Source organism: Ursus maritimus, unplaced genomic scaffold (assembly GCF_017311325.1).
Source record: "Ursus maritimus isolate PB19 unplaced genomic scaffold, ASM1731132v1 scaffold_11, whole genome shotgun sequence".
Lineage (NCBI taxonomy): Eukaryota > Metazoa > Chordata > Mammalia > Carnivora > Ursidae > Ursus > Ursus maritimus.
The window spans coordinates 34,850,079-34,876,689 of record NW_024423453.1 but is presented as its reverse complement, the minus strand read 5'-3'; the positions used below and the strand labels follow the sequence as shown (position 1 = coordinate 34,876,689).

General features: G+C 39.3%; 1 protein-coding gene across 2 annotated transcripts in view; it reads right to left on the bottom strand.

Annotated features, from left to right (window-relative positions):
* Nucleotides 1-820: 820 nt before the first annotated feature.
* The window catches only part of SMAD1 (SMAD family member 1), a 74,802-nt gene continuing 49,011 nt past the window's right edge, over nt 821-26,611 (bottom strand). For both annotated transcript variants that reach the window (XM_040626343.1, XM_008685444.2), the window contains exons 3-7: nt 17,461-17,718; nt 14,684-14,800; nt 11,498-11,719; nt 5,842-6,098; nt 821-2,171 (exon numbers count right to left, since the gene is read on the bottom strand). In XM_040626343.1, coding sequence (XP_040482277.1) covers nt 2,028-2,171; nt 5,842-6,098; nt 11,498-11,719; nt 14,684-14,800; nt 17,461-17,718 — 998 coding nt within the window. In that variant the 3' untranslated portion in view covers nt 821-2,027. The remainder of the gene's footprint in view (nt 2,172-5,841; nt 6,099-11,497; nt 11,720-14,683; nt 14,801-17,460; nt 17,719-26,611) is intronic.

Sequence of the window (26,611 nt, the reverse complement as noted above, 5' to 3'; positions counted from 1 at the left end):
CCCGTGTGAGGAATGACCTAGCGGGGAAATGAGAAAACAGAGTACAGGGGAGGGTTTAAGAAAATAGTGATGCCTGTACTTGCCTGGCAACTACGGTTTTCAAGGTATTTTCACACTTTTCTAACAGAGCTTCACCTCGACTTTGTGATGGGACAACAACATCATCTCCTTTTTACAGGTAAGGAATCAGAGGTTCAGGAAAGTTAAGTGACCCAGCAGACATGCATAAACATGTGTTATAATATAGGTATTCTCTCTAGGGCTTTCTCCACTTGCACCATGGTGTTTTTGGAGACAGCAAGATACAGTAGAAGTTTCTGCGTGGTCACCCTTTGGGGAAAAGGAGAAAGGGTGGCATTATTTTGGCCGGGAAGACTCTTAAGTCTCCTCAGGTCTGGCAGGAAGCAGATGGGCAAGGGGGCCGTCTTGTGGCGGTTTTAGTTCTCACTCCTTTCCCATATTACACCTGTGTTCTTGGGTGAGGTTTAGGTATTGGGCCCTTTGGCTGGCTGAGTGCTGTCCGTCAATAACTGCTGGTGCGGCAAATCCTCACATCAACAAGTTCATACACTTAGGTCTAAAATGCCAAATTCTGCTGGTTGTTTCTTAATTTCCAAAGCTCCATGTGTCCTTTCTTTTGTGACTTAAGGGGACTCTGCTCTCTTCACGATTCAGTTTCCCTGTCTCTGTGTTAGTAATTTAGTTTGTTACATTTGGCAAGGAATATTTGAGAAAAATCTCTCAAAAGAGTAGTGAATCTTATTATTTCTAAAATCTAGTGTGTGAATTCAGGAAGGAAACAACAAAGTTTTAATCAAAGTAAGCAATAATGACAGGTTTATTTAAAATTTCCAGTAGAGAAAACCCACTAGTTTTGGAATAAAAGTACTCAATGTACGAGAGCGTAAGTGAATATAAAAGATTAGCAGAAGAAAAATAAAACCAAACATAGTACAAAAAAATTTAAAAAGTTTGAAATGGATTTAAACAGGGATGTTCTTTAAATCCTCCAAATATTTAACAGTTACTAGGTTTGGCAAACAATTCACTTGAAAATTAAAGCCTATTTCGGTAAACTCCACAGAGACTGCTTACTACATCAAGCACTCCGTACAGCTGGTACTGAAACATACAGGCAGTCGGTTTCAGAGTGGCAGGAACTACTCATTTGCTCTCAGTTACATGGATTAACCAGCTGCATAACTGCTTTTTGGAGAGGAAGGGATAGAAGATACGGAGGAAAAAAAAAAAAAGAAGTAGGATAAAATCTCTAAAAAATTGAAACACAGCAAAATTCAGACATCAGTTTGTTTCTTGAAAGCAACAAACTGACTCTTTACAGTATATTCTACATTTGCAGTTGTCATTTCCCTCTCCCCCAACCCCCTCAAATACTCCTAAATCCACTAGTCTAATCAATTCTTAACTTCCAAATATTCTGTACATATATATTTAGCAAAGAGCATATGCCTAACATTATTCTGACAGCAGTATGGTCAGCATACAATTTTAGAAAGATTACTATGTATATCATCAGGATTAAACTTTACTTAAAAAACAAAAACCGTTACTGAACAAATAGTTTTAAAATATTATGGAAACCCATGAAAAGAAGACTCAACATGGGTTCTAAACCTGATAAAAACACACTTCAGAGAGACTATTAATGCTTAACTTTTGCCAAACGATGACCTTAAAGTGCCAAACACAAAAGAATCTCTTAGGACCATTTCTCCAATAGATAATTTGTCCCTGGCTTGGCCATCTCTCCTTTAACTATACATGAAGTCCTGCTAAAAGTATGCATTTTAGTTGATTTTGCCATAGAACGTCACAATGTAAACTAAACAGGTTCTTGATATCGACAGTATGTTACCAAGGTTTTTTTATTTCTGAATCCAACAGTTGGTCACAGAGGTCAAGTATTATCAAGGCTCCTTTGTCAGTTCTCGATCATGTCTGACTCATCCATCCTTCAAGTACATGCAAGGCTCAATAGTTTTCAAGAGGCAGAAGCCTAAGGCCGTTTAAGACACAGATGAAATAGGATTGTGAGGTGAACCCATCTGAGTAAGAACTTTATCCAGCCACTGGAGGGGGCCATGCAGGTGGATCTCAATCCAGCAGGGGGTGCTAGTAACATCCTGGCGGTGGTATTCTGCTCCCCAACCCTAGAAGACACACGGCAGGTCATTTAACTTGCTGAACTCTGAGGTTAAACTTTTAAGTAAGAAGAGTTCTCATAACCAGACATGCTGATTAAAGACATGGATGCTTGTGCGCGTGCGTACACACACACACACACACACACACACACACACACACAATCTGGCAGGCAGTTTCGGGGGTGGGTGCGTTCAAGGCTCCCTAAAGTCCCTCTGCACATTCCTGCTTCAGAAGTTCTGGTCTTGGGGAATGGAAGTTTCAAAATACATTATAAGGCTGTTTTAACGAAGGCACTTTTTAATTTTCATTTTCATTGCCCACTATATTACTGATAGTATTGTAACAGGTATTAAATTCTCATTTTATCACCAAGAAAAGAAGGAAAATGTTATGTTAGACAAACTGACATTCTGCTTCTTGCCCACTCAGTCACTGATGGTCCTCCTATCAACACAAGAGCTCTTGATCTTTCAGTCTCGAAGCAAACTGGCAGAAGCACATACATATCCAAAAAGCGATTACTGACACCTAATCATTGCTTTGAATCAAGAGATTCCGTTACACATTCGTACAAGAAGGTAGTCTGCCGGACATCTTCAGTAGTACTGAACTGGGACACTAACGTTGCTAAAGAGAAAGGTAATCGTGCAATTGCAAAGATCAAAAAACTCACTGGTGTGGTGGGCAATGGAATATAAAGATGTGATGATAAACTCTTGCTTCGTGAGGAACGTCGGAGAAGGCTAGGTTCTATTTATATCTGACACCTACCTACTCCAGGAATTTCAAGAACTACGTATCAATTTCAGAACTTTCAGGAAAAAGTTGTGATACACGAACTGCATAAGTATACCCATCCATGCATTTGTCCATCAGTACATTGCTAACCTTAATTTAAAGGTTTGTGTGCATGTTTCCTCCTTTAGATAGTAGGTTCTTTGAAGGCAGGGACCAGATCTTACTTATCTTTGATCTCAAACACCTAGAAGAGTGATTGGCACAAAGCGGAAACCCTAAAGATATTTGTTCAGCTGAAATGACTTGGATTTTCCAGATATATGGGGCGTTTACTGTGCAAATAATTTGTAAAATGTGTGCTTCGAAGTCCAAAATGATCGTCTTCAAAAATAGCACAAGATTGGCTATTATTGTTAGTAAAATGTTCTATATCATTCCTCTAAGATGCTAAGTGTGACAGGGCAAGATACGCAATCCTTATGATAATAAAGAACAATACTCTACAAACACTACACATTTTTTTTTGTTGCAAACGTATAAGCAGCTGCCCTTTATCATGTCAGCAGGAGTTTTAAAACAAAATTTGTTTACCCTTAACTCTAAATCCAGCTTCCCAGCTATGTTCATTATATCTTATATTACCCTCCATTCCAGTACATATCACATTATTTTATAATCAAACATATACTAGGCCATTAGCATTGTGAACCTAGAGACATTAGGTGCTTTTTCATCTTTGCATTAATTCTCTGGAATAGTGCTGAAAATATTTGCGGAATGAATGAACTCTAATACATTTTTAATGCATATCCTTGTATCATAAACACTTTTGATTAGCGTAGAGTTTGTTTTTACTTGTGTAAAAGTAAATAATTAAAAATGTATAAAAGTAAAACCATTAAAATTGGGTAATCGATATGAAATGAGCTTGAGGAGAAAGCCAGATGGAGCAGTAGAATCATAAATTCTTCTCGAGTGGTCCTTCACCAATAGTAGACTCTCCAGGGATGTCGGTAACGATTACCACAGTTCCCAGCTCCATCCACCCATTTTAAAGATGACGATCGTAAGGACAGCAAAGGATCCCTATGCCTTAATCGCACAGTAAAAACAGCAGTTAAAACTAGAACCTGGGATCAAGAAGTTGTGGTCCATATATACAATGGAATATTACTCAACAATCAGAAAGAACGAGTTCTCAACATTTGCTACAACATGGACGGCACTGGAGGAGACAATGCTATGTGAAATAAGTCAAGCAGAGAAAGACAACTATCATATGATTTCTCTCATCTATGGAACATAAGAACTAGAATGATCAGCAGGGGAAGAAAGGGATAAAGAAAGGGGGGGTAATCAGAAGGGGGAATGAAACATGAGAGACTATGGACTATGAGAAACAAAGTGGGGGTTACAGGGGGGAGGGGGGTGGGGGAATGGGATAGACCGGTGATGGGTAGTAAGGAGGGCACATATTGCATGGTGCACTGGGTGTTATACACAACTAATGAATCATCGAGCCTTACATCGAAAACTGGGGATGTATTGTATGGTGACAAACATAATATAATAAAAAATCATTATTAAAAAGAAAAAAAAAATCTTTAATCCATAAAAAAAAAAAAAAAAAACCTAGAACCTGGGTCTCTTGACTCTTAACAGGTATTCTTTCCTCCATCCCAGAAAAACAACAAACAAAAAGCACTGCTGGCAAGTTACTGTCCTCATTTTAAAACTCATTTTAGCCAAAATGCAAAGTCAAAAATTAAACAGTGAATGTCAGCTGTGGATGAGAAAGATCTTTATAGTCTCATAGGTTCATAGCATATTGGTCAACCTCTTTAAAAGGTTAAAAAAACCTCCTTTAATACTAAAAAGGCACCAGACTCAGCCACCAAGAACTGGTGAATAATGTTTTGAGAAAACATTAAGAGAACACAGTCAAAATCTGCTAATATGATTCAAAGAAATAAGAAAAAAATGATACTCAGGAAAAGGTATCTTTGATCTAAACGATGATTAACGAAGTCAGGTTCCAAAATTACCCTCTGTAACACACACATTACAAAACAGGTTCCACAACAAGTTAGGTGAGCTTCTGAAGAGAGGACATAAAAGGGGATTGCCTCACCCAAATATATAATTAGTTCTGTTTCTCAAGGTAACAGAGGATGAAAATTCAGAGACGAGTCAGTCACTAGAATAAGTTACAACTCATGAAATCTAATCAGGTATTTAATTTTTTTACATTTCAATGACATCTTAAAACTTTTTATTTCAAGAGACAGGAGAGAAGTCAGAAAAGAGATCAATTACCACGAGCAATGTCTTTAGCTTTCTCCATCCTCAACCGTACCAATAATCTTAGAACTAAGGCATCTACTGATCTGTGGGCTAGGGTCTTCTTAATCTTTGAATTATAAGACAACGATGAGGTTTTGCTGAAACCATTAAAAAAAAAACCCTGACCAATCAAAAATAAACCCCCGTGTGATGAATGTTTATTTACAAAAAGATCATTTGTTTATTGTTGAAACAAAAGCAACAAGTGTTACCATCAAAAAGGTACTAAAAACACAGAATGAAAAGGAAGGGGGGGGTGTGTGCTGAATTGATCTCTTAAGAAAACCATGCATTTAAATTATATATGTTAAATATATAACAAAACATTTTCTTCTGGTACTACAGTAGTTAAAATAGTGCTTATTCGAACAGGAAAAAGTTATTCAAGCCTCCTACACTGTTGACATTTAATACAAACACGCCTTTAATTCTAATTATTATCTCCTACTAACTGACATCCTAACTAAAGGTTAAAAATGCCTAGGTAATAAGTTGGCTTCTATGCACACGTATCAAGAAGATGGAGATTTATACATTGAGAGGAAGCGCAGGAAGGGTGCCAAACCCCAACCAGAGGAATCGGAGCTCACTCACCTTTACAAAGCTCATGCGGATAGTGCACATTTTAGTGAGCTCATAGACGGTCTCGAAGCCGTGGTTCACAGACTGTGCCAATAACTGAGCGAATTCTTGGTTATTAAAAATTTTCAGACTACACCCACTAGGGATCTTGCAAACAGTAGTGGGGTGAAATCCATGATGGTAGTTGCAGTTCCGACTTTGCACGAAGATGCTGCTGTCGCTGAGGCATTCGGCATACACTTCCCCACCAACATAGTAGAGATGCACTCCTGTAGGACGACAACGCACGCAATGACTTCAGTACCATTTTTCATAGCTGAACAGCATCTGTGTATCTTCAATATACAAATTTGCATGGATTTAAACTGGCTGATTAGATACTCTCCAAATCTTGCACACATGATAAAATCTTAGTTAACCGTATTAGTTCATACGACGTTCTTTTGTTAACATGTATGTCTAAGAGGTTTCTAGGAAATAATATAACAAAGAAAGGAGGTCAGGATAAGTAAAAGAACTAGAAAACCAGAGGTGGAGGAAGTAGTGCTGAGAGCTATAAGAGGTATGGTCCAGGGGAAAATAATTATAAAAATAATCTCATACTGTGTGCAATCTGATCTCCCCGAACTACCATCTGCTCCGAACTTCTTCCTGTGACATCGTAGAATGCCAGGAGTGTAGGAAATTGATCCTACCCAGCCTTTAAAAAAAGGAAAGTGTGTGTGTGCGGGGGGGAGCTTTCTGACAAAGCCCTACACTATTAAGGGAGATTACTTTATTATAGGCCATGCAGCAAAGAGGAGTCCCGTCCCATGCGGATTTAAACCATCTACCTTGCAGGTAACTCCGGCATGCCTCAGCCGATGCTAAAACTATTGTCTCCAATCCAATCCGAAAAATTATGTGTTGTGTTTATATGTACACACAATGGCTAAGACTTCTGTAACAATTAAAGAGCTGCTGGAACAGAAGCTCATTTTCCTTCCTGATGTAGAGAAAACAATTTTAGAGTGTGTGTGTGTTTACTTTTTTTCTTGATTATAAAAACAAGGAATTTTCATTTTTGAACATTTAGGAAGCAAAACAAAATATAAAGAAGCAGAAAATATCACGTTTAGTGACACAGAGGCAATAACTGTTAATAGTTGGACGCGCTGGACTGCAGGTTTTGAGTATTATTAAACTTTCTCTGCAAACATGATTATATGGACACGACAATTCACTTGAGCGATTCTCCCATTACTGGACCATAGTGTTGATACTAATTTTCTGTTATAACAACGCCAGGATAAATGTCTCTGGATAAGTTTTGATAATATCCTTAGGAGAGATTCCTGGAAGTTAAATCACTGGATCGAAGGCCCTTGATTCACTCTGCCAAACGACTTTCCAGAATGCTTGTATCAATTTACACCCTACCGGCAGTGTATGAGTGCCTTTCTCGTTTCGCCTGCGCCAGGACTGACTGAGCTTAAGACAACAACAAATAAATTAAAATACATTATAGCTGAAAAACAATATTGTTTTAATTTGCATGTGAGACTGGATATGCTCTCATATGTTTATTAGCCGTCTGTGTTTCTCTTATGAACTTACTGTTCCTATTTCTTACCTATTTATTCCACTGGGGTTCTACTATTTTTATTGTTTTTTTTATGAGCTACGTGTAAGATATAATTTATTTCCTACTTGTTTCCCCATTAGTCCTTTGTATTTTTTTTAATCTACAGAAGTTTGAAAGCTTTGAGTAGTCAAATCTCTAGTGATCTTTTCTATTGCTTAGAAAATATCTACCTCTCTGATCAAATGTATTTTCTTCTAGTTTCTTAATAGCTTGCCATCACAAAAAAATTCAATTCATTAATCTATTTGCATATATGAAATGAGGTCAGGGTTTCTCCCAACAGCCTCACCTAAAAGCTAATAAAGTTGTTACTACAGGACCACTAGAAGACTACTGATTTGTTATGCTTCACTTAACATACATTTATTTTGAAATGCAATATAGTCTGAGTTTAACTTATTCTACCATTTTGTCTACACCCTGATTTAGTTGTAGTTTCATAATATTTAATTAACCTAACATCAAGAATTTTTTCTTTACTTGTCCATTAAAAAATTTAGCTATTTTCACTTGTTTATCCTGCCAGGTAATATCAGAACACATTTTCCAACTTTCAAAAAAAAAAATAACACATTGTGATTCTGGAATGGATTGTTTTAAACCATAAACTGAAATTAGGAAGAACAGACATCCTTAAAATAGCCTCAGAATATTAAGCCTTCTCTTTAAGGAACACCGACTGCTTATTTATGTATCTCAATTTTCTTTCTCTCAGAATTTGGTTTTCTTTACATAATTCTCATATATTGCTGATTCAGATTATTTCCAAAAAATTACATTATCTGTTGCTATTGGAAATGTGAGTCCCCTCCACTATATTTTCTTTTTTTTCTTTTTTAAAGATTTTATTTATTTATTTGGCAGAGAGAGAGAGACAGCCAGCGAGAGAGAAACACAAGCAGGGGGAGTGGGAGAGGAAGAAGCAGGCTTCCAGCAGAGGAGCCTGATGTGGGGCTCGATCCCACAACGCCGGGATCACGCCCTGAGCCGAAGGCAGACGCTTAACGACTGAGCCACCCAGGCGCCCCCCCTCCACTATATTTTCTAACTGATTATTGCCAGATTAAAGAAAACTGGCATATAATTTCTAAAAATAAATTCTTTGAAAATTTCTAGATAAACAACCAAAACTTTTGAATAAACACAATGACCATAAATATTACCATGGTCAATATTACTTACGTCAGTAATACTAACATGGAAAGGCACTCATACACAGACTTATGGTACAAGTAGAAATTAATAAAAGCTTTCTGGAGAGTAGTTTGGCATAATATGTCAAGAGCTTTTGACCTACTAATTTCACTTCAAGAATCTATCCCAAGAATATTATCAATTAGTTAATCCCAGCATCTGCAATAACGATAATTTTGGCTTATTTCCATTATCGGTAACTCCACATTTGAATACACTAGTCAAGGCATCTGAAACAATTTTAAATAACAGCATTCCCAGAATCCTTATTTTCTTCCTTTTTTTTTTTTTAAGTAGGCTCCACGCTTGGCATGGAGCCCAATATGAGGCTTGAACTCACGACCCTAAGATCAGATCGAGACCCTCTGAGATCAGACGCTTAACCAACTGAGTCACCCTGGCGCCCCTCTTCCTAATTTTTAATAGAAATGTTCCAGAGTGCAATGGCTTTTTAGTACTTTGGGGTAGTGGTCAACTTTAGAACTTAATGAAAAATATATCCCTCCAACCCAAATGTACACAAAATTGTGTTTATGCACAATTTTCAGGGTTTACAGATCATATATATCTATATGTTATGAACCTAGGTTCTACCATTTTATCATCAAATGTGTAGTTTAGGGTTTGTTTTTTTTCCCCTTCATCATATTAATTCCTGTCATAGGAGTTGTTTTTTTTTTTTAAGGATCACATGTTGAACTTTTATCTCAAATGCCTTTTAAACATTTATTAAATAACCACTTAATTTGGTCTACTGTTCTAAATTTTATAGGTCATTTTGAAAAAAGGTTTACTATGGAAATAATTTCAAACTTATAGAACAGCCAAGTAAAACAGAATAAAGAACACTCATATAAACCACTATCCTGATTCATCTATTGTGATAATTTATTCCATATGTCTGGTCATTTGCACCTCCTTCCCCTCTATGCTTTCATACACACCCTCACATGCATTCATATATACGCATCCACACATATATACATGTATCTCTGTATATTCTGACACAGGATTTTAGATGGCTTGATACCTTTATATATATACAGGTATGCGTGTATTTCCTAAGACTAGGGATATTCTCTTATGTAGCCACAGTGCAGTTAGCAATGCCTGTGCATGTAACATTGATATAATACTCTTATCTAATCTACCACTCATGTTCTAACTCTGCTTGCTGACCCCAGTAAGGTCCTCTGTGGTATTTTTTCCCCTTTTCTGGGACAGACCATGTTCAGGGTCAGCTTATTACACAGCTGTCATAGCTCTTTAATCTCTTTCAATGTGGAACATTTTCACACCTTTGTCTTCTGACATTGATATTTTGGAAGAATACAGTTCCTCCTCACCCTTTTTAATAGAATTTTGAGTGTGTGCGAACTTTCCCCGCTGACGAGATTCTCGACTGGAATTCTGCATAGTGATGCTACTTCCTTCCCGGGGCACCACGTCTGGTGGGGTAGGAGATCCATCTGTCTCTCACTGGTGGTGACAATTCTGATCTCCCAGTCAAGATGCTGTCCAATGTCTCCACTGTAGAATACGGATTTTTATTCTCCCTTATAACTCATAGGCCGTCTGTGAGGAAACACTGTGAGACCATGCAAATATCCTGATTCTCGAAAAAAATTCTGTTTAGCATCCACTGAGGATTCCTGACTGATGGCCGCAAAATGATGACTTTCCAACTCTAGCACTCACTCTACATTTCCCAACGAGCCTTCTCCATTCATTCCTTTATCTATTTATTATCGGCGTGGACTTACAAATGACTGTGGTTTTTCAGTGGTTTAAAATCCACAGCTGTCCTTAATTATCTTGGTGCTCAAACCGTCCCAGAATTGGCCAGGGAAGCCCCTCCAAGTTGGCTCTGTGACGTGCCCCCATGATTTTCCTATGCGTTTCTTCACTGTCTGGTGTAACAAAATGTTCCAGGCTCATCGTTGTCTACGTGGCGTCACCCCTTTCCCCGAGACGCCCCGATCCGCTCAGTGGGGAGGGGTGTTAGAAACGGGGAGCCGCGCACCAGATGTGCTTACCGCTCCCGGGCGTCTTGGCCTGTTGGCCCTTTCAGCAGACAGATCAGAAGCTATGTGCACGTTTGAGCACACCCACCTATGCCCGCGCACACAGAGCCACAAGCACATCACCACGTTCACACATACGTACACGTCTTATTAAATCATCATTTCACCCTGGTGCCTCCATAGGGTTTCTCTTTTGCCCTCCTCCACACCTGTATGTTTCTTATTCCACAGTGAAAAGCCAGGCTCAGCAGCATCCACACACTCGACCATGTGCTTCATCTTCTGTCTCAAAGTTTCATGACTGTTTCATTTACACTGCTACACGATAATCAAGTCTGCTAACAAGGTTCAGGGTTCGTTTGCAAGTGCTCTACCCGAGCGGGCCCAGACTGAAGAGAGCGAGCCAAACGCGATATTCCTAAGTTATTCTGGATTGGTTCGTTCTTTCTTTTTCCCTGCGAGTTATGGTACTCACGTGAAACACATTAGGTTTACTTGTCTTAACCTGCGTTCAGTTTTAGGTTGTAAGCCACCTTCTAACAGCTGCTTTAATTCTGCAGCAACCCGTGACATAGAATAGTGCTCCCCAAATCACCACTTCAGCTCATTAACATCAACTCCGTGGAGGCGGCACACCACAAGAGCTGCTGGCTGCAAAGCGAGTAACGTCCCAATAATAGAAACTGAGAAAATATTGACGAACTGGAGCCAGTGTTGACTACCTGGTGTTTGCCACACGCGTCTGCTCCAGGAACGACTCAGCCAGGTCTAGGGGGACGGGGACACAGCGGACAAACATCTGAGAGGGCTTCAAGCGCAAACTCACCTTTTCCAATGTGCCGCCTCGTGTTTTCAATAGTGGAATTCCGGTTAACGTTGGAGAGCAGCCCAAGGCAGAAACGGTTCTTATTGTTGGAAGGATCGGTGAAACCATCCACCAACACGCTCGTGGAGGAGGCATGGAACGCTTCGCCCACACGATTATTGAGCTCATAGTAGACAATAGAGCACCAGTGTTTTGGTTCCTCATAAGCAACCGCCTGAACATCTGTTAAGAAAGAAAAGCCTACAGTCAACCTGCCTTAGTGCCTCAGGCTCTCAAAACCTGAAACTGCTGTGACGTTGGCTCAGGAGCATGGAATGAAGATATGGAAAAGCAAGTGCCATTATACTGCACGCGGTTTCTCGCCGACATCTAAAACAGGCCCTCCTTACTAAGTGTGACATTCCCCTTTAATTGGAAAATAATTTTCTCCAATTACGATCAGCAAAACGCTGGTGAAGCAAGCATACCAAGAGCATTTGCTGAACACTCACAGTACGCTTGCTCTGTCATAGGCCAGAATGGAAGGCACCCCCGCCACAGACGCTGGCTCCCCATCTAAAGAAATACAAGTGGCAAGTGAAAAACAAATGGGAAGAGCACAATAGAGGACAGGAAATGTGCCAAAGGTGCTGGCAGAAAAAGGGTGACTTTCAACAAAGCCTTTGTAGGCCTAGGCTTTTTCAAAGCAATGAAAATCAGTTTCTAATTATTGATAAGAAGTTCCCTTGCTTCACATTCAGCTGCCAATAACTACTATCACAGCCACAGCTCGGCTCCGGTCCTCAAACGCAGGAAGAAATCTTGCCAGCTGGCCATTTTTACAGAATGAATCATATCTCTCTCATCCAGATTTCATGCTAACTTCCTTATATTTGCTTTAAGTCATGCAGAGCAGGTGTGTTTTGTCTCTCCATTCCCAGAATGGGCCAACAATGGAAATTACCCAACTTTACTGACAGGATGCAGCTTGTTAAGTCAAATCTCTTAAGACTAACAAATCTCCAAACAGAACATGCTTCTAAACATTTGCAACTAAAAGGTTCTAAAGATAAGTTCCTTCTGTAGTAAAACCTCTTACACCGCTGCTTTAGAGATTCCAGGAATACAAACCATGTATGCCCAGTATGCCAATACGTAATGATCTGAGGTTTATGAGGTCCTGAGTGTACAGTCGTAAAAAGAGCAAGAATATCCACATTAGAGGCATAAGCGGTAACTGCTTAGGAAGCAGTACTTCTGTCTTAACATCAACCTCCACAGATATCACAATGCACTTAACGTTAGAATTCGGTAAAGAAAACAAAGAAAACGATCATTTAAAAAACCCACGCATACGTTAGCTGTTCCATACGCTATCGTCTCTGCTGAGCAACTATCCCAGGTCCATTTGCTGTATTTCAAAGAGCACAATTTTACTGATTTACCTAGTGCCAAATCTTTATTAAAAGAAGGCTGCGACATCATTAGAGAAGGCTTTAATAAGCTATCAGGATTGTTCAAGATACTATTCATTTAGGTCGGAGGATGACACATTTTTCTCTGTAAAAGACCAGAAAGATTTTGTGGGCCCTATGGTCTCCACTGTAACTATTCAACTGCGCCCTCGTAGTGCCGAAGCTGCCACAGATAATATGTAATGGGCGTAGCTGTGCTCCCATAAAAATTTATTTACAACAGGCAGCAGGCTGAATTGGTCTGTGGTTGCAGTGTGCTGACTCCTGCTTTAGGAAAACCACCAAAGGTAAAACAATAACAGAGCGGCCAACATTCCTTCCTCATGAAGATATTAACTGTAAACTTATTCTAATGGGGAAATTTCAAAAAGCTATTTAAAGGAAAAAATTTATAGCAATTTTTAAAGGCCTATTTCCTGAAATCAGACATTTTAGGCTTAACCACAATAGCTACAAGGTCCTTGCCGGACAGTGGTGCTGTGCCCATCCTCTCCTGCTGTCCTGTTCCCGAAATACAAACTCCAAAGATATGTGAGACAGGAGTTGTTCCCCCCCCCCACCAACATTTTTATTTTTTGGTTGATAATTATGTTTGGGAGGTTGTTCAAGAGATTATGAGGAACCATAAAATACAGAGCCAATAAAACAGATGTAAAAATATTTTATGGATTAAAAAGGTGTACATTCCAATTTATTACACTGCATATCTAAGAAAGGTTCTTTGAGTTTACCGTCAAAATTTAGGAACTTAAAAAATGAAAGCACCTCTGACAAAGTCTGAGGTATCTCCCATTTTAATCAAAAGTAGTAAGAATGAAATGAGACACACTGAGTGATGACACTACACTGTAACTTCACTTTGCATGAAATGTATACATATTGAAATGGTCCATGCCACGTGGCACCAGGGAAGCACTTTCTTCCATGAGAGGTTGTTTGGGAACAGTTTTCTTCAACACCGTGGTCATGACCTCCCAAGGTGCTCAGGGATTCTCCCAGCACTCACTGACCCGAGTTCCCTGCTCGGGAGGGCCCACTCCACTGGCCAGTGCACAGTGATGGCATTCTCCCCTCAGTCACTGCCGGCGGTACGACAGGGCTGGAAATGCACCCACCCTCTACCACAAAGGGAAAGAAATGCTCCATCCTGCTTAGAGGTTCTGCACATGTTCTTCCAGGTGAGAACAGGAAAAACCTGTGCCTCGGCCCCTTTCTGTAACAAGGTTAGAAAAAATATAGAAAGAAAGAAACAAATGTTATTAGTTTGTTCCAGCTGCAGCTGTATATGGATGAGGGCTGGAAAATCATGATATTTATGAATAGCTATCCTAACAACAAAAGAACCTTTGGAAAGCCCTGTTATATGAACTTCTAATTCTGGAGATCTCCAGTGACAACTCCACTTCGGTAATGTTATGCTCATTGTTTCTTACCACCCCTTTGTCCTTCACTTAAAAATATTCTTTTATCACCGATTCAAAATTATTAAGTATTGGGCTCTCAACAGACAACTGCACAATTATACCTAGGCCTTCCTTGGTTAAGTCACTGTGTTTGTTCTTCATATGAAAAGACTTACTTGTAATCCAAAAAATTCTACCTAGCTTCTCTTATTGGGCTCTTTCTCCAATAGCTATCTTTTTATAGACTAATAAACATTTGTGAGAGAAAGTAGCATTTGGACAGATAAACTTTAGACACTAAAAAGGGAATAAACAGCAAAGCATTTTACCTCCTCTGTTGATTTCTGAGGGCAGGGAAGGTGCCATCATATTTGTGTCCATTGGCTGAGAGCCATCCTGGGTCATGGGGTCCTCGGGAGGCAGGTAAGCAGGTGGGGGCGTATCAGCTACAAAGTTTAAAGAAAACAATTTCTTTCTCCTTAAATAAACACACACACTTAAAACATATTCTGTGAAATTCTTGAGATCGAATTGCCCATTTCAACCTCCCCGTCAGAAAATGGCTGCTACAGACACTGGACTGGGTGTACACCTTCTGAAAGGGACTACCACGCATCATCTGGTACAACTGCAGTGAGGGTCCAGGGGAACTCGCTGCCAGTTCCAGCAGCTGTCTGCCTAGCCAGGCTCAGTCTCTCTGAAAACGATTAGAGGAGCACATAAACACCCTTTCATACAATCCACTCTGCGAAGACCTCTGCATTTCAGAGTTTCACTGGTGGATGGAAGGCCTTTGAATGCTACATAGGATTTAAGAAAAAGAGCTTCTTGGGGCGCCTGGGTGGCTCAGTCGTTGAGCGTCTGCCTTCGGCTCGGGGCGTGATCCCGGGGTCCTGGGATCAAGCCCCACATCAGTCTCCTCCGCTGGGAGCCTGCTTCTTCCTCCCCCACTCCCCCTGCTTGTGTTCCCTCTTTCGCTGCCTGTCTCTATCTCTGTCAAATGAATAAATAAAATCTTAAAAAAAAAAAAAAAAAGAAAAAGAGCTTCTTCCATTAAACCCATAGGCTCGCGGGAATTTACCAACTGACTTTCATTACAGCCAATTTACTAACTTCAACTGTTCATTTCTCCTGACTTCAAGTGCTCTGTTAGGACTACCTTCTCTCTACCTATTTAAATAATCACTAGTTTTAAAACCCCTAGTTGCAGAATAATCATCAGTTATCACAGCTATCTTCTATTTCAGAATTTACATATGTTCTTCTAGAAAGCTCCGAGCCAGATGGCAATAAGAGGCAAACAGCATGACTTGTGAAACAAAGAACATGAACATGGGTCCTGTGTTTTCCTAAATAAAATAAGGGGTTATGGGATGCCCACAAATAATCCTTTGTGATCAAAAAGCAAGTTCCTCACTGGCTATCAGGACCCCATCTAAGCACACCTGACACAGCAGGGAACAAAGCTCTGCCTTAGGGAACCATGAATAGCCTGGATGAGTAGCCGAGGTCACTCAGGGCAACTGTGGAATACAAATGGCCAATAATGCCGCTCCTTCGCGGCTTTTTAGAGATTTCCAAGATGGACTCTCCAGCTGAATCACAACCCAGAACTCCCACCGCCTCGCTGCCAACAAGCAAGGCCTCACAGCACACAGACGGGACCAGGGGGACCTTATCTGGATGCCTTTGTCACCCCTTCTCCAGCTTCTTTTAATTCAGCTTCTTCCCTGCAGCTGTAACACTGACTCTGCTTTCCTTCCAGCCAGGAATGAAAACAAAGAGCATCCTCTGAGACCCAATCCAATCAATTTCTGCAAACGAGCTGGTGAGAATTTCCTCAGCAACCTACGGCATCAGCACCACTGGGCGAGACCAGCAGATAGCGATGGGGGGGCACTCTACTATCCCCACAAGTGCCTCCTCCCACGCCTGGCGGCTTTCTCTTTTCCACATTTCCTTTACTTGGCCTGTAGCCTTAATCCTGCACAGCCGGGGACAAAGTGTAAACTCAAGCAATAATATGCCAGCTTTTCACTCCTGGGCCCACCCTGGCTTTGCCACTGCTCAAAAGCTTCTGAAACTCTCTCTTCACCACTTACCTGTTCATCAAACCCAATGGGTCTGGGAGAGAGTGGGGTGAATAGGAAATCATCAGATGATTCTTAGTTTGATTTGTAAACTCATCTATACCCCTGCTGCCCTGCCTCATCCTCGACAGTTGTGGATTGAGAGACAAAACAATGTAATTTTATAAAAGGCTCAAAACCAAAAGAAGTAATAAATATAGAAATAAAAGACAACATCATCAAGTGGGGACCACTTTTCAATTTTTGAGGACATACCAGCACTGTTGCCAAAACCACATTTACTTTAAAACATTTCAAGTGGCCTAATAAAAGGCCTCCCCGCCCATTTGTCCCTTCTAGAAGTGTTAATCAATGTTAAGTACATCTTGGTGTAGAGCATCCTTCTTGAAGTACACTGGCAAGAAATCTGGCACTAATCATTTTTTGTGAGATGCTTGCTTACCAACCTGTAATCTGAAAAATACAATGTTCTAATTGATCATTTATTTTGATAAACATTACACCATCAGTTAAATCTAAAAAAGGAGGATAATTGTTTTTGTCTTTGCTAAGTTAAACAAGCAGATGGTCTCCAGCACTTCTGCTGCATTTCCTTTGTTGCTAAAGTATATGTTTCTTGGGATTACATCACCACTTAAATGAATTTAATTAAGTAGGGGGTTGTGATCCCTCAGGAAATATCTTTTCTGAGGTTGCACTTACAACAGGGTTTTTTCCTTCCCATGTACAGCAAATGTGTACAACACATTATTTTTCTCTTTCTCTCTTTTATCAAGAGCAGAGACTGTAACAATTAGGCCACTCCCAGAAGGATGCAGCTGTTTCAAAACCCTTCAAAATCAAAAATAAAACTTATTCAAGCTTCTGTGCCTGACAAATAAAACAGGACATCTGAGAGCAGAGCGCCACGGAGCAGAGCTGAAGAGCTCCCTGTGTGCAGGTGCACCCGGCTTCCCCCCGACTCCTGCAGCTGCACTGTCTACCTGACCCGAACGTCCCGGAACGTTCCAACCCACCTGGCATCTGGAAAGGGCTTCCTGGGTCTGAGCTGGTGGGAGAGTGCGGGTAGGTGCCACTGCTGCTTCCAGGAGAGTTGGGGTAGCTGCTACTGGGGGAGTGAGGGAACGGATGGCTGTTGGGTTGCTGGAAAGAATCCGGAAAAGTGGCGTTGAGTGGCATGTGAGGCTCATTTTGGCCTAAGTTACGGAACTGAGCTAAGAGGCTGTGCTGAGGATTATATTCGCTGTGTCTTGGAACCAGCACTGGAGGAAGAACTGGAAAAAGGGAAAGAGAAGCGAGAGACAAACATGAAAATGATGAAAATCTGTAATAACGTCACAATAAACCCTGCCCTGCTGCCGACTCAAAAGCATCATTCAAACACAAAGCCATTTTTCACTGAGGAATCAATGTCCTAACAAATAGTCTCTTTAGGTCGGGGGTGACTGATGCCTGAAACCCGCAGCCCCAACTGCCCAAGGAAGGTCTGCAACACACCTCTTAAGTTAAAAATGTTAAGGTTCCCCTATTCTTCATGTTTTCATTCACTAAAAACCGAAACACAATTAAGAACGTATACCACCATCGAGAATTCCACGTTCACAGCTCTGGTTGATAAGATGTTACGTTGAAAGAGTTAATACTTACCGAATGGTATGAGTTATTCCCCACAAATGTTTTAAACTGACACATTAACTCACTTTAAAACAAAAGGAGGCACAGTAAATAACGCTGAGAGGATAAATACAGTGAGCAGCATAAAATCCAAATGCCAATGAAGGTAGTTCATTAAACAAAATAGGATGTTTTGTGGGACAGACTTTACGTTGTGTCCACGTAGTCATACTTCACAAAAAATCTTTTCTCTGAGGATATTAAATGCATTTAACCCACTTCTCAGTAGTCCTCAGCACTACCTGACAGGCAAAGGAAGAAACAGGTTATACAATCCACATTTTGCTAATTGGATACTCAAGGTATAAAGGCCAAAAACATACACACCATTAGAGAAGGAAAGAAAACAGCTCAAGCCATCCCTAAAAGCTCTGTTTGTCAAGAACCTAAGGAGTTAATAATTAGCAGGGTGGGCAATCTCCAGAATCCTCTAGAGGCAAAGCCACCATAAATAAGATGCTAATGGAAGTGAAGGGCTGGATAACAAGCCCTAGCTGGGTTAGACCCTCAACTCCCCACCACAGTCTCCAGATAGCTCCTCCCCAGGGATGAAGGCCCTCGGAACCCCTACTACTCTCCCGGCCTGGGCTAGAAAATCACCCATTTGGAAACCTGCATGGAGGAGAGAGGAGATTTAAAATCTGCTACTGCTGTTGGGAGTTACATCTCGCAATACCTTCTCCCAGAGAAACAATATTTAGTGACATTAGGAATGAAGTAGATTTTCAAGGGCTTTCCAGGGAATCTATCTATATCTTATACCATTTCCGCAGGAAAATGTGCCCTGAACACTTAAGATTATCACTTATACATGAGCTGAAGTTTGTCTTTAAGTAAAAACAGGTTTTTGAGGGTCTTAAATGGTCTCATAAGCTATATCTTAAATTGCTAATCTGTAGAAATAAATTTGCCACTAACTGATCCCTTAAAAACAAATCTTTTTAGTATAAAAAAATGTATTTCCTTTACTGCACAGTGATGGAATCTACACAAATTAAGTCATCAAAAGCATAATTCCTCCTTCTACCTTTCAGTAGTCACCCGAAACATAAACTATTTTGAAAAAAAAAAATTCCCAATTGTCATAAAGGCTCCCCCAATGTCAACAGAAATCTATACTCCAAAATAAATAAAGTCTCCGAAATAGCACAATACCTTTGAATTACCTATGCAATCAAACATTCTTTTTCTTTTAGCCGCTGCAGCTTGAGGTACTGCTCTCCAACTTGCCTTTCACGGTAATCCAGCGATAGTCTCAATCCTGATTAGCGTCTTTAAAAGGGGGTAAATACTGGCCTCTAAACCCTGCCCCCCAAATGCAGACAACACCTGGAATCCATCCTCTATCCGGACCCTTCAAAGGCCCCCCCCCCCCCACCGCTACACACACACATTCTATTTGCTGGAGCCCCTGTTTCAGCGACTCCTATTGCCTATAATTTTAGACCTGGGAATTTGCTTCTTCTCATTGCTCACACACAACAGTGGCAGCAGGAGGCAACTTACACCTCAAGTTCATGTTTGGCACGTGTGTTCCTGCAGTTAACTCTGTTGTGTGCTGTGGTGGTCTGGCTCCAGGGCACAGCGCCGTCCTTAGTGCACAGCGCAGATGACATCTCCAGTTTTTGCAGATGACCTGGGAAGTGCGCCACCAACTACAGCAAAGCACCACCCTACAGATAAACTTGAGAAAAATCACTTTTTTATTTATTAACTTTTTATTTTATTAACTTTTTTATTTTTTTATTAATTAACCTCTGATTAATAAGATGAATTTTGCCACTGCTGACGTAGGTACAAGTATCTTTAATTTTTTTAAGTAGGTTCCATGCCCAACGTGGGGCTTGAACTCATGACCCTGAGATCAAGAGTCCCACACTACAGGCTGAGCCAGCCAGGCGCCCTGGTACAAGTATCTTTTAATAAACTTAAAAAAAAAATGTATTGAGGTATTACACATCTATAGTAAAATGCACAAGTGTTCATATAAATGGAATAATATATACTCTTGGGTCTGGTTTCTTCGGTTCAACACTATGTCTACAGGATTCATCCGATGTTGTGTGTGGCATCTTATTACACATCCATTACAATTTGTTTACTTGGTCCTGCCATCTAACCTCCTCAGAAGATAATCAATTTCTTTTTATCCCCTGGTTTATCCTTCCTGTATTCATGAAAACGTTAAACTGATGTGTTTAACTTCCGTGCTTCCTTATTTTGTCTTTACTACTAAACAGGAAAGTGGCCTACTCTCTATATTTTTTTGCACTTTTGCTTTATTCACCTATATCCTACAATTAACTTACTAGTTTAGAGAGATCTTCCTCATTTGTTTTTACAGGTAATACAGCACCATAGGTTCTTCAACCAATCTCCCATGTCTGGGAGGTTTACGATATTCTACCATTACACGTAACACTGTAATGAATAACCCTATGCACGTATACTGTCGTATTGTTAAAGGAGTACCTTCCGGGTCAATCCTCAGAAGTGGCCATACTGGGTGAAAATGAACATGTAACTTTGTTATCCTCAAGTACCCCTTCACGGGGGTTGTGCCATTTCGCATTGCTACCGGCCATGTATGAGAGTGACTTTTCCCCCACAGCCCCGAGGACAGACTATTTTGTCAAGATTTTTTTAAAAAGATTTTTTTTTTGAGATTTTATTTATTTTAGAGAGAAAGCAAGAAAGAGAGTGAGGGGTGGGCAGGGGTAGAGAGAGACAATCTCCAGCAGACTCGTGCTGAGCGTGGAGTCGATGAGGGCCTTTGCCCATGACCCTGAGATTCTGAGCTGAGCCGAAGCCAAGAGTTGGACGCTTAACCGACTGAGCCACCGAGGTGCCCCAAGATTTTGATTTTTTGGACAACCTGATGGGTGAGAAATGGTATTTTGGTGCAATTTAATTTACGTTTCTCTTTTGGTGAAAGTCGATCATCTGCATTTCAGGGGCATTTTAATATATTCTTTTGCAAATGGTCTGCTTTTGCCTTTTGCCATTTTTTGGTCTTTTAATTTTTCATTAAAAAATATAAATACATATTAGAGATCTTAGCCTGTGCTATTTTATATGTTACAAGTATTTTATCACAATCTGTCATTTGTCTTTTGACTTTACTTATGTGAAAAAGCTCTTTTTTTTTGGTAATCAAATTTATCAACATTCTCCTTTATTGCATATGGATCTTGAGACACAGAAAGGCTTCTCCTACGCCCAGATTCTAAGGAGGAACTCACCCATGCATTCTTCCAGTGCATATGAAGTTTCCTACTTTACTTAGATCTCTGATCCATCTGTAGCTCAGTTTTATTTATACCATGAGGAACAGATCTAATTTTATCTTTTCCCAAATGGTTGGCCAGTTGCCCCAACACCATTTATTAAAAAGCCCATCTTTGCCTCAGTGATTGGACATACCACCTTTTTCATAAAGTTCCATATATGTTAGGGTCTATGTTTAGACATTCCATTCCATTCTATTCTAGTCGGTGCTCCACCACCACTGTGTTAATTATAGAGGCTTTATAATATGTTTTAATAGCTGATAGGGCTAGTCTCCCCCTTACAGTTCTTCTCTTTCAAAGTTCGCTTGTATGCTTATTCCTCCATATCAACTTTAGTTATCACCTTGTCTACCTGCAGAAAAATGAGATTTTGGTACTAGTAAGAGGTCAAAATATATTTATAAATTAACTTAGTAAGAATATCTTGATGATGCTCAGATGTCCTCTTCAAAACCTAGGAAGGTTTCTTCAAGTCTACTTTTGCACCTTTTAGGAATGTTCTATAGTTCCTATCTGTGTGTGTCTGCTCAGGCTGCCATAACAAAATATCGCAAACTGGGGGGCTCACACAACGGACATTTATTTACTCAACTTCCGGTAGCTGGAAGCCTGAGCTCAAGGTGTTGGCAGGATGCTTTCTCCCGAGGCCTCTCTTCTTGGCTTGCAGATGGCTATTTTCTTCCTTTGTGTCCTCAGACTGGATTAGGGCCCACCCCAATGACCTCACTTTAACTTTTTAAAATTTAAATTCAATTAGCCAACATATGCTACATCATTAGTTTCAGATGTAGAGATCACTTTAACTTTTTAAAGGCCCTATTTCCAAACACAGTCATATTCTGAGAAACTTATGATTAGGGCTTCCACATATAAATGGGGGGGGGGGACAATTCAATCTAGAACATTGCATTAGGTTTTATACATTTATTACGTTTACTCATATTTTATCTTTTCTGTTGCTTCTTTAAATGGAATTTTCCATTATATCTTCTAACTCGTAATTATTTTTTCTTTCTTTTATATACTGCTACCTGGCTGAATTCTTTTGTTGTCTGAGTTAGTTTTATCATTGATTCCTTATAGAATTCTCCAGGTAAATGATATGTCACTAACAGAGCTTTCCTTCTTTTCTTTCCAATTGCTTTCTCTTGTCTAGTTGCATTGGCTAATAGTGCCAAAGTAAGGTTAAGAAAGTACTGGAGCCAGTGGACTCACTTGACTTATTCTTGACTTTGGTGGGAATGCCTCTATTATTTCCCCTTAAGATGTTGACTCTAGGGAAGTAACCATCCATTCCTATAGTTCAGTGTTGTTATCAGGAACAGGTGTTAATTTTTTTTTAAAGGTTTGAGAGAGAGCACATGTGAGTGGGGGGAGGGGCAGAAGGAGAGGGAGAGAGGATCTCCAGCAGACTCCCCACTGAGCGGAGAGCCTGACTCAAGGCTTGATATCATGACCCTGAGATCAGGACCTGAGCCGAAACCAAGAGTCAAACACTTAACCGACTGAGCCAGCCAGGCACCCCCAGGTGTTTTTTGTCAGAGAATTTTTCTGCATTTCTGAAGATAGTTATTATGATTTTTCTTCTTAGACCTAATTAATAAGATTAATTATTCTTGCATTCCTGGCATAAAACCTGTTTGGGTCATGTGAAGTGTTAAGAGTCTAATAACTCATATTTAGGAATTTTAGACCCATATTCATACGTGATACTGATCCAGGTTTCTGTGTGTGTGTGTGTGTGTGTGTGTGTGTGATCTCTATCAGGTTTTGATATCATTGTTGTACTTGCTTCATAAATATTTCTGCTTATATTGCTAACTAGTCTCTAAATGTTAGGTAGACTTTCCCTGTTAAACTATCTGGGCTTGGTGCTTTCTTGTGGAGTAGTTTCTTAATAATTTTTATTCATTCCACAGAAATAAATTTAAACTTTCTATGATTACTGAGGCTAATTCTGGTTAATTATACTTTTCCTGGAAAATTATCCATTCTATGAAGGTTTTCAAATTTACTTGCATAAAGGTATGCAAATTAATCTTATAATGAAGTTTTTTATATTCTCTGTATCAATAGCTGTTTCCCTCTTTTATCCTTTTATGTTTGTGCTTTCTCCCCACCCGATCTTTTTTTCCTTAATTACCTGATCCTTGGTCTTTTTTTGAAACCAGAATTTGTTGATTTTTTTAAATTCTCTTATTATTTTTTGCTTTCATCTTTATTCTCTCTTCCCTCATACTTTCTTTGATTTACGTTGTTCTTTTTCTAGTTTTGACTGGAAGTTTAAAAATAACCTATTTTTACCTTACATTTTTACTGATAAAGGTGTTCAAGGCTAAGAATTTTCCTCTGATCACAGGTTTAAATGTATCCCATTGATTCTGATATGTAGGTGTGTTTGTGATCATTATTTTCCAAACAACATGTAATTTTTGTTTATATTTGCCCATTCACCTATGGGTCATTTAATAGAATAATTTTTAAATTCCCAGGTGTAAGAAGCTTATTTGCTTTAAACTTCTAGGTTTATGGTGTTCTGATAAGAATGCTGATTGCACTATTCCTAATTTATGGAACTTGCTATTTTCTTTGCAACCTACAATAAAGTTTTGTGAGTGTTCCTTGTACGCTGAAAAGAATGTATATTTTCTATTATCAATGTGCAGTGTTAATAGGTATCTGTAAGAGCTACTTTATTAATAATGTTGCTTAGGTCTCCTGTATCAGGGGTTGGCAACCTTTTTTCTGCAAAGGATCAGAGAGTAAATATTTTAGGTTTTGTGGTCTGTATGGCCCCTGTCATAAGTATTCAACTTCCCTGTTGTAGCAAGAAAGGCATAGATTATATATATGAAAAATTGGATGTGGCTGAGTTAGGAAACCACTTACATGAACAGGGAACAGAACAGATTTGGCCTGTGGGCATAATCTGCAAACCTCTTTTGATATCATTATTTATGTTTTTTTCCACATGACCAGTCTTCTACTTACATTGGTATGTTACCGTTCCTATTAGTGTGCTTTATTTTTTTCTTTTTTTAAAGATTTTATTTATTTGAGAGACAGCAAGAAAGAGAGCGAGAGAAGCATGAGCAGGGGAAGGGGCAGAGGGAGAAGCAGACTTGCTGCTGAGCAGGGAGCCCGATGCGGGGCTTGATCCCAGGGCCCGGACATCACGACCTGAGATGAAGGCAGATGCTTAACCAACTGAGCCACCCAGGTGCTCTGTTGTTGTTTGTTTTTGCTGCCGTATCCTACAGTTTCTGCTTTATACAGGAGTTTGCTGTGATATTTGGTACATTATATGTACATTATAATGTGTCTTTTGTGTCAATACTTTTTGGTCTGAATTCTATTTTGTCTGATATCTGATTCATAGCCCCTACTTCTTGTTTGTATTTGCCAGATACAACTTTGCTAATTCCTTTATTTTTAACCTTTTTAGTCACTTTTCTTTTTCTTTTTTGAAGGGATGGGTCTCTTGACTACAGCATTGAATTTTGCTTTATTAACTAACTTGAAAATCTCTTTAATTGTTAAGCCCATTTAATTTACTGATATGAACAATGGGCTTGGTCTCAACTCTTGTCATGTTATTCTATAGTACAGTTATTGTCACATATTTATTTCTCTATGTGATGTGATTCCTTGTCTTCTATATTTTTAAAGGAAGTTCTTAAGATAGCTTTGTATTTCTGTTGCATGATTATTTTTGTATTTGTACTTTTAGTGTCTTCAATCTTTATCTATTCCTTACTTAACTGTATATTCCACTTGCTAAGTTTTAAGTAGTATCTTTTGACTCTCATCTATTATCTATACAACCAATGATCTTAATCTGCTTTCCTCTTTTTCTGTTCTTCTATTCCATTTTTAAATTTGCACTCTTTCTACTTTGTCAGAACATCTGTGGTTTACATATTATTTTTCCACCCATATCACCATTCTTATTTTTGCCTTCTCTCTACAACTTCATCACCAAATTTTCCCTTGTTATCTCTTAGTTGAATAAAGTTACCCCATCAGATTTCTCAGGAAGAGCTCAGTGTAACAGTATTCACGCTTACGTATTTAAAACTTTCTGTAGTCCTGATACTGAAAGAGAGCTTGGCTTGTCTTTGATTTCCTTAAGCTTCCTGAAATGCTTTTTCACTGTTGCCAATTTCGTAGGATGCCTTTGAGAAGTCTGATTTCAGCATGTTCTTGCCTTTACAAGCTATGTGCTCTTCTTGCCTGGAGGTCCTAAGGACTTTTCTTTGTCTCGAAGGTCTACTATAGTTTTACTAAGGTTTGTCTCAAAGTTTATCATTCTAGGTGAATTTTCCCAAGTAGCTGGTGAGTCCTTTCAATATGTAGATTTAGGTTTTCTCTAACTTCTGTTCCATGGTCTCTAAGAACGCAAGAGCTCCAATTATACATATTTAGATCTTCTTTGTTGTCCATTCCAACTGCATTCTCTCAGACCCTTTTTACCTCTTTCCAAATCTCCCATTCATTAGTTGTTTTCCTGCCTTCTTCAGTGAATCTTCTTACATTTTAATAAGAATCTATCCTCCCATTGGCACATTGTAATTTACTATTTATGAAGTGGTTTTGTCCTAAAATTTATTTTCTAAGTTTTATCACTCTCACTGATTTTCTTCCAATTTTTGTCCATTTCTGTAGTTTCTGAATTTGTGATTTTTCTCCCAAACGCTTGTTTGAGGATATTTATTTTGAAGTGTTGTCTTACGCTAACACATTCAAGTCGAAGACTCAAAGAAAATACTTGCAAATCACATAGATGATAAAGGATTGTATACTGAATAAAGAACCTCAAAACTCATTAACAGAAAACAAAAAAACAATTAAAAATTAGGCAAAAGATGTGAGTAGACTCTACACCAAATAAGATGGACCTTAAAATCACTGTGCTTAGTGAAATAGGTCAGACACAAATGGACAAAAATTTTGATTCTATTTATATGAAGGACTTAGAATAGGCAAATTCATAGATACAAAAAGTAGAATAGAAGTTAGTTACCAGGGGCTGGAAGAAAGAAGAAAAAAGTAGTTATTGTTTAATGAGTACAGAATTTTTGTTGGGATGATGAGAAAGTTTTGGGTATGGATAGTGATAATAGTTATCCAACACTGTGAATTTATTTAATGCCACGGAATTGTACATTTACAAATGGTCAAAGTAATAAGTACTATGTTATAT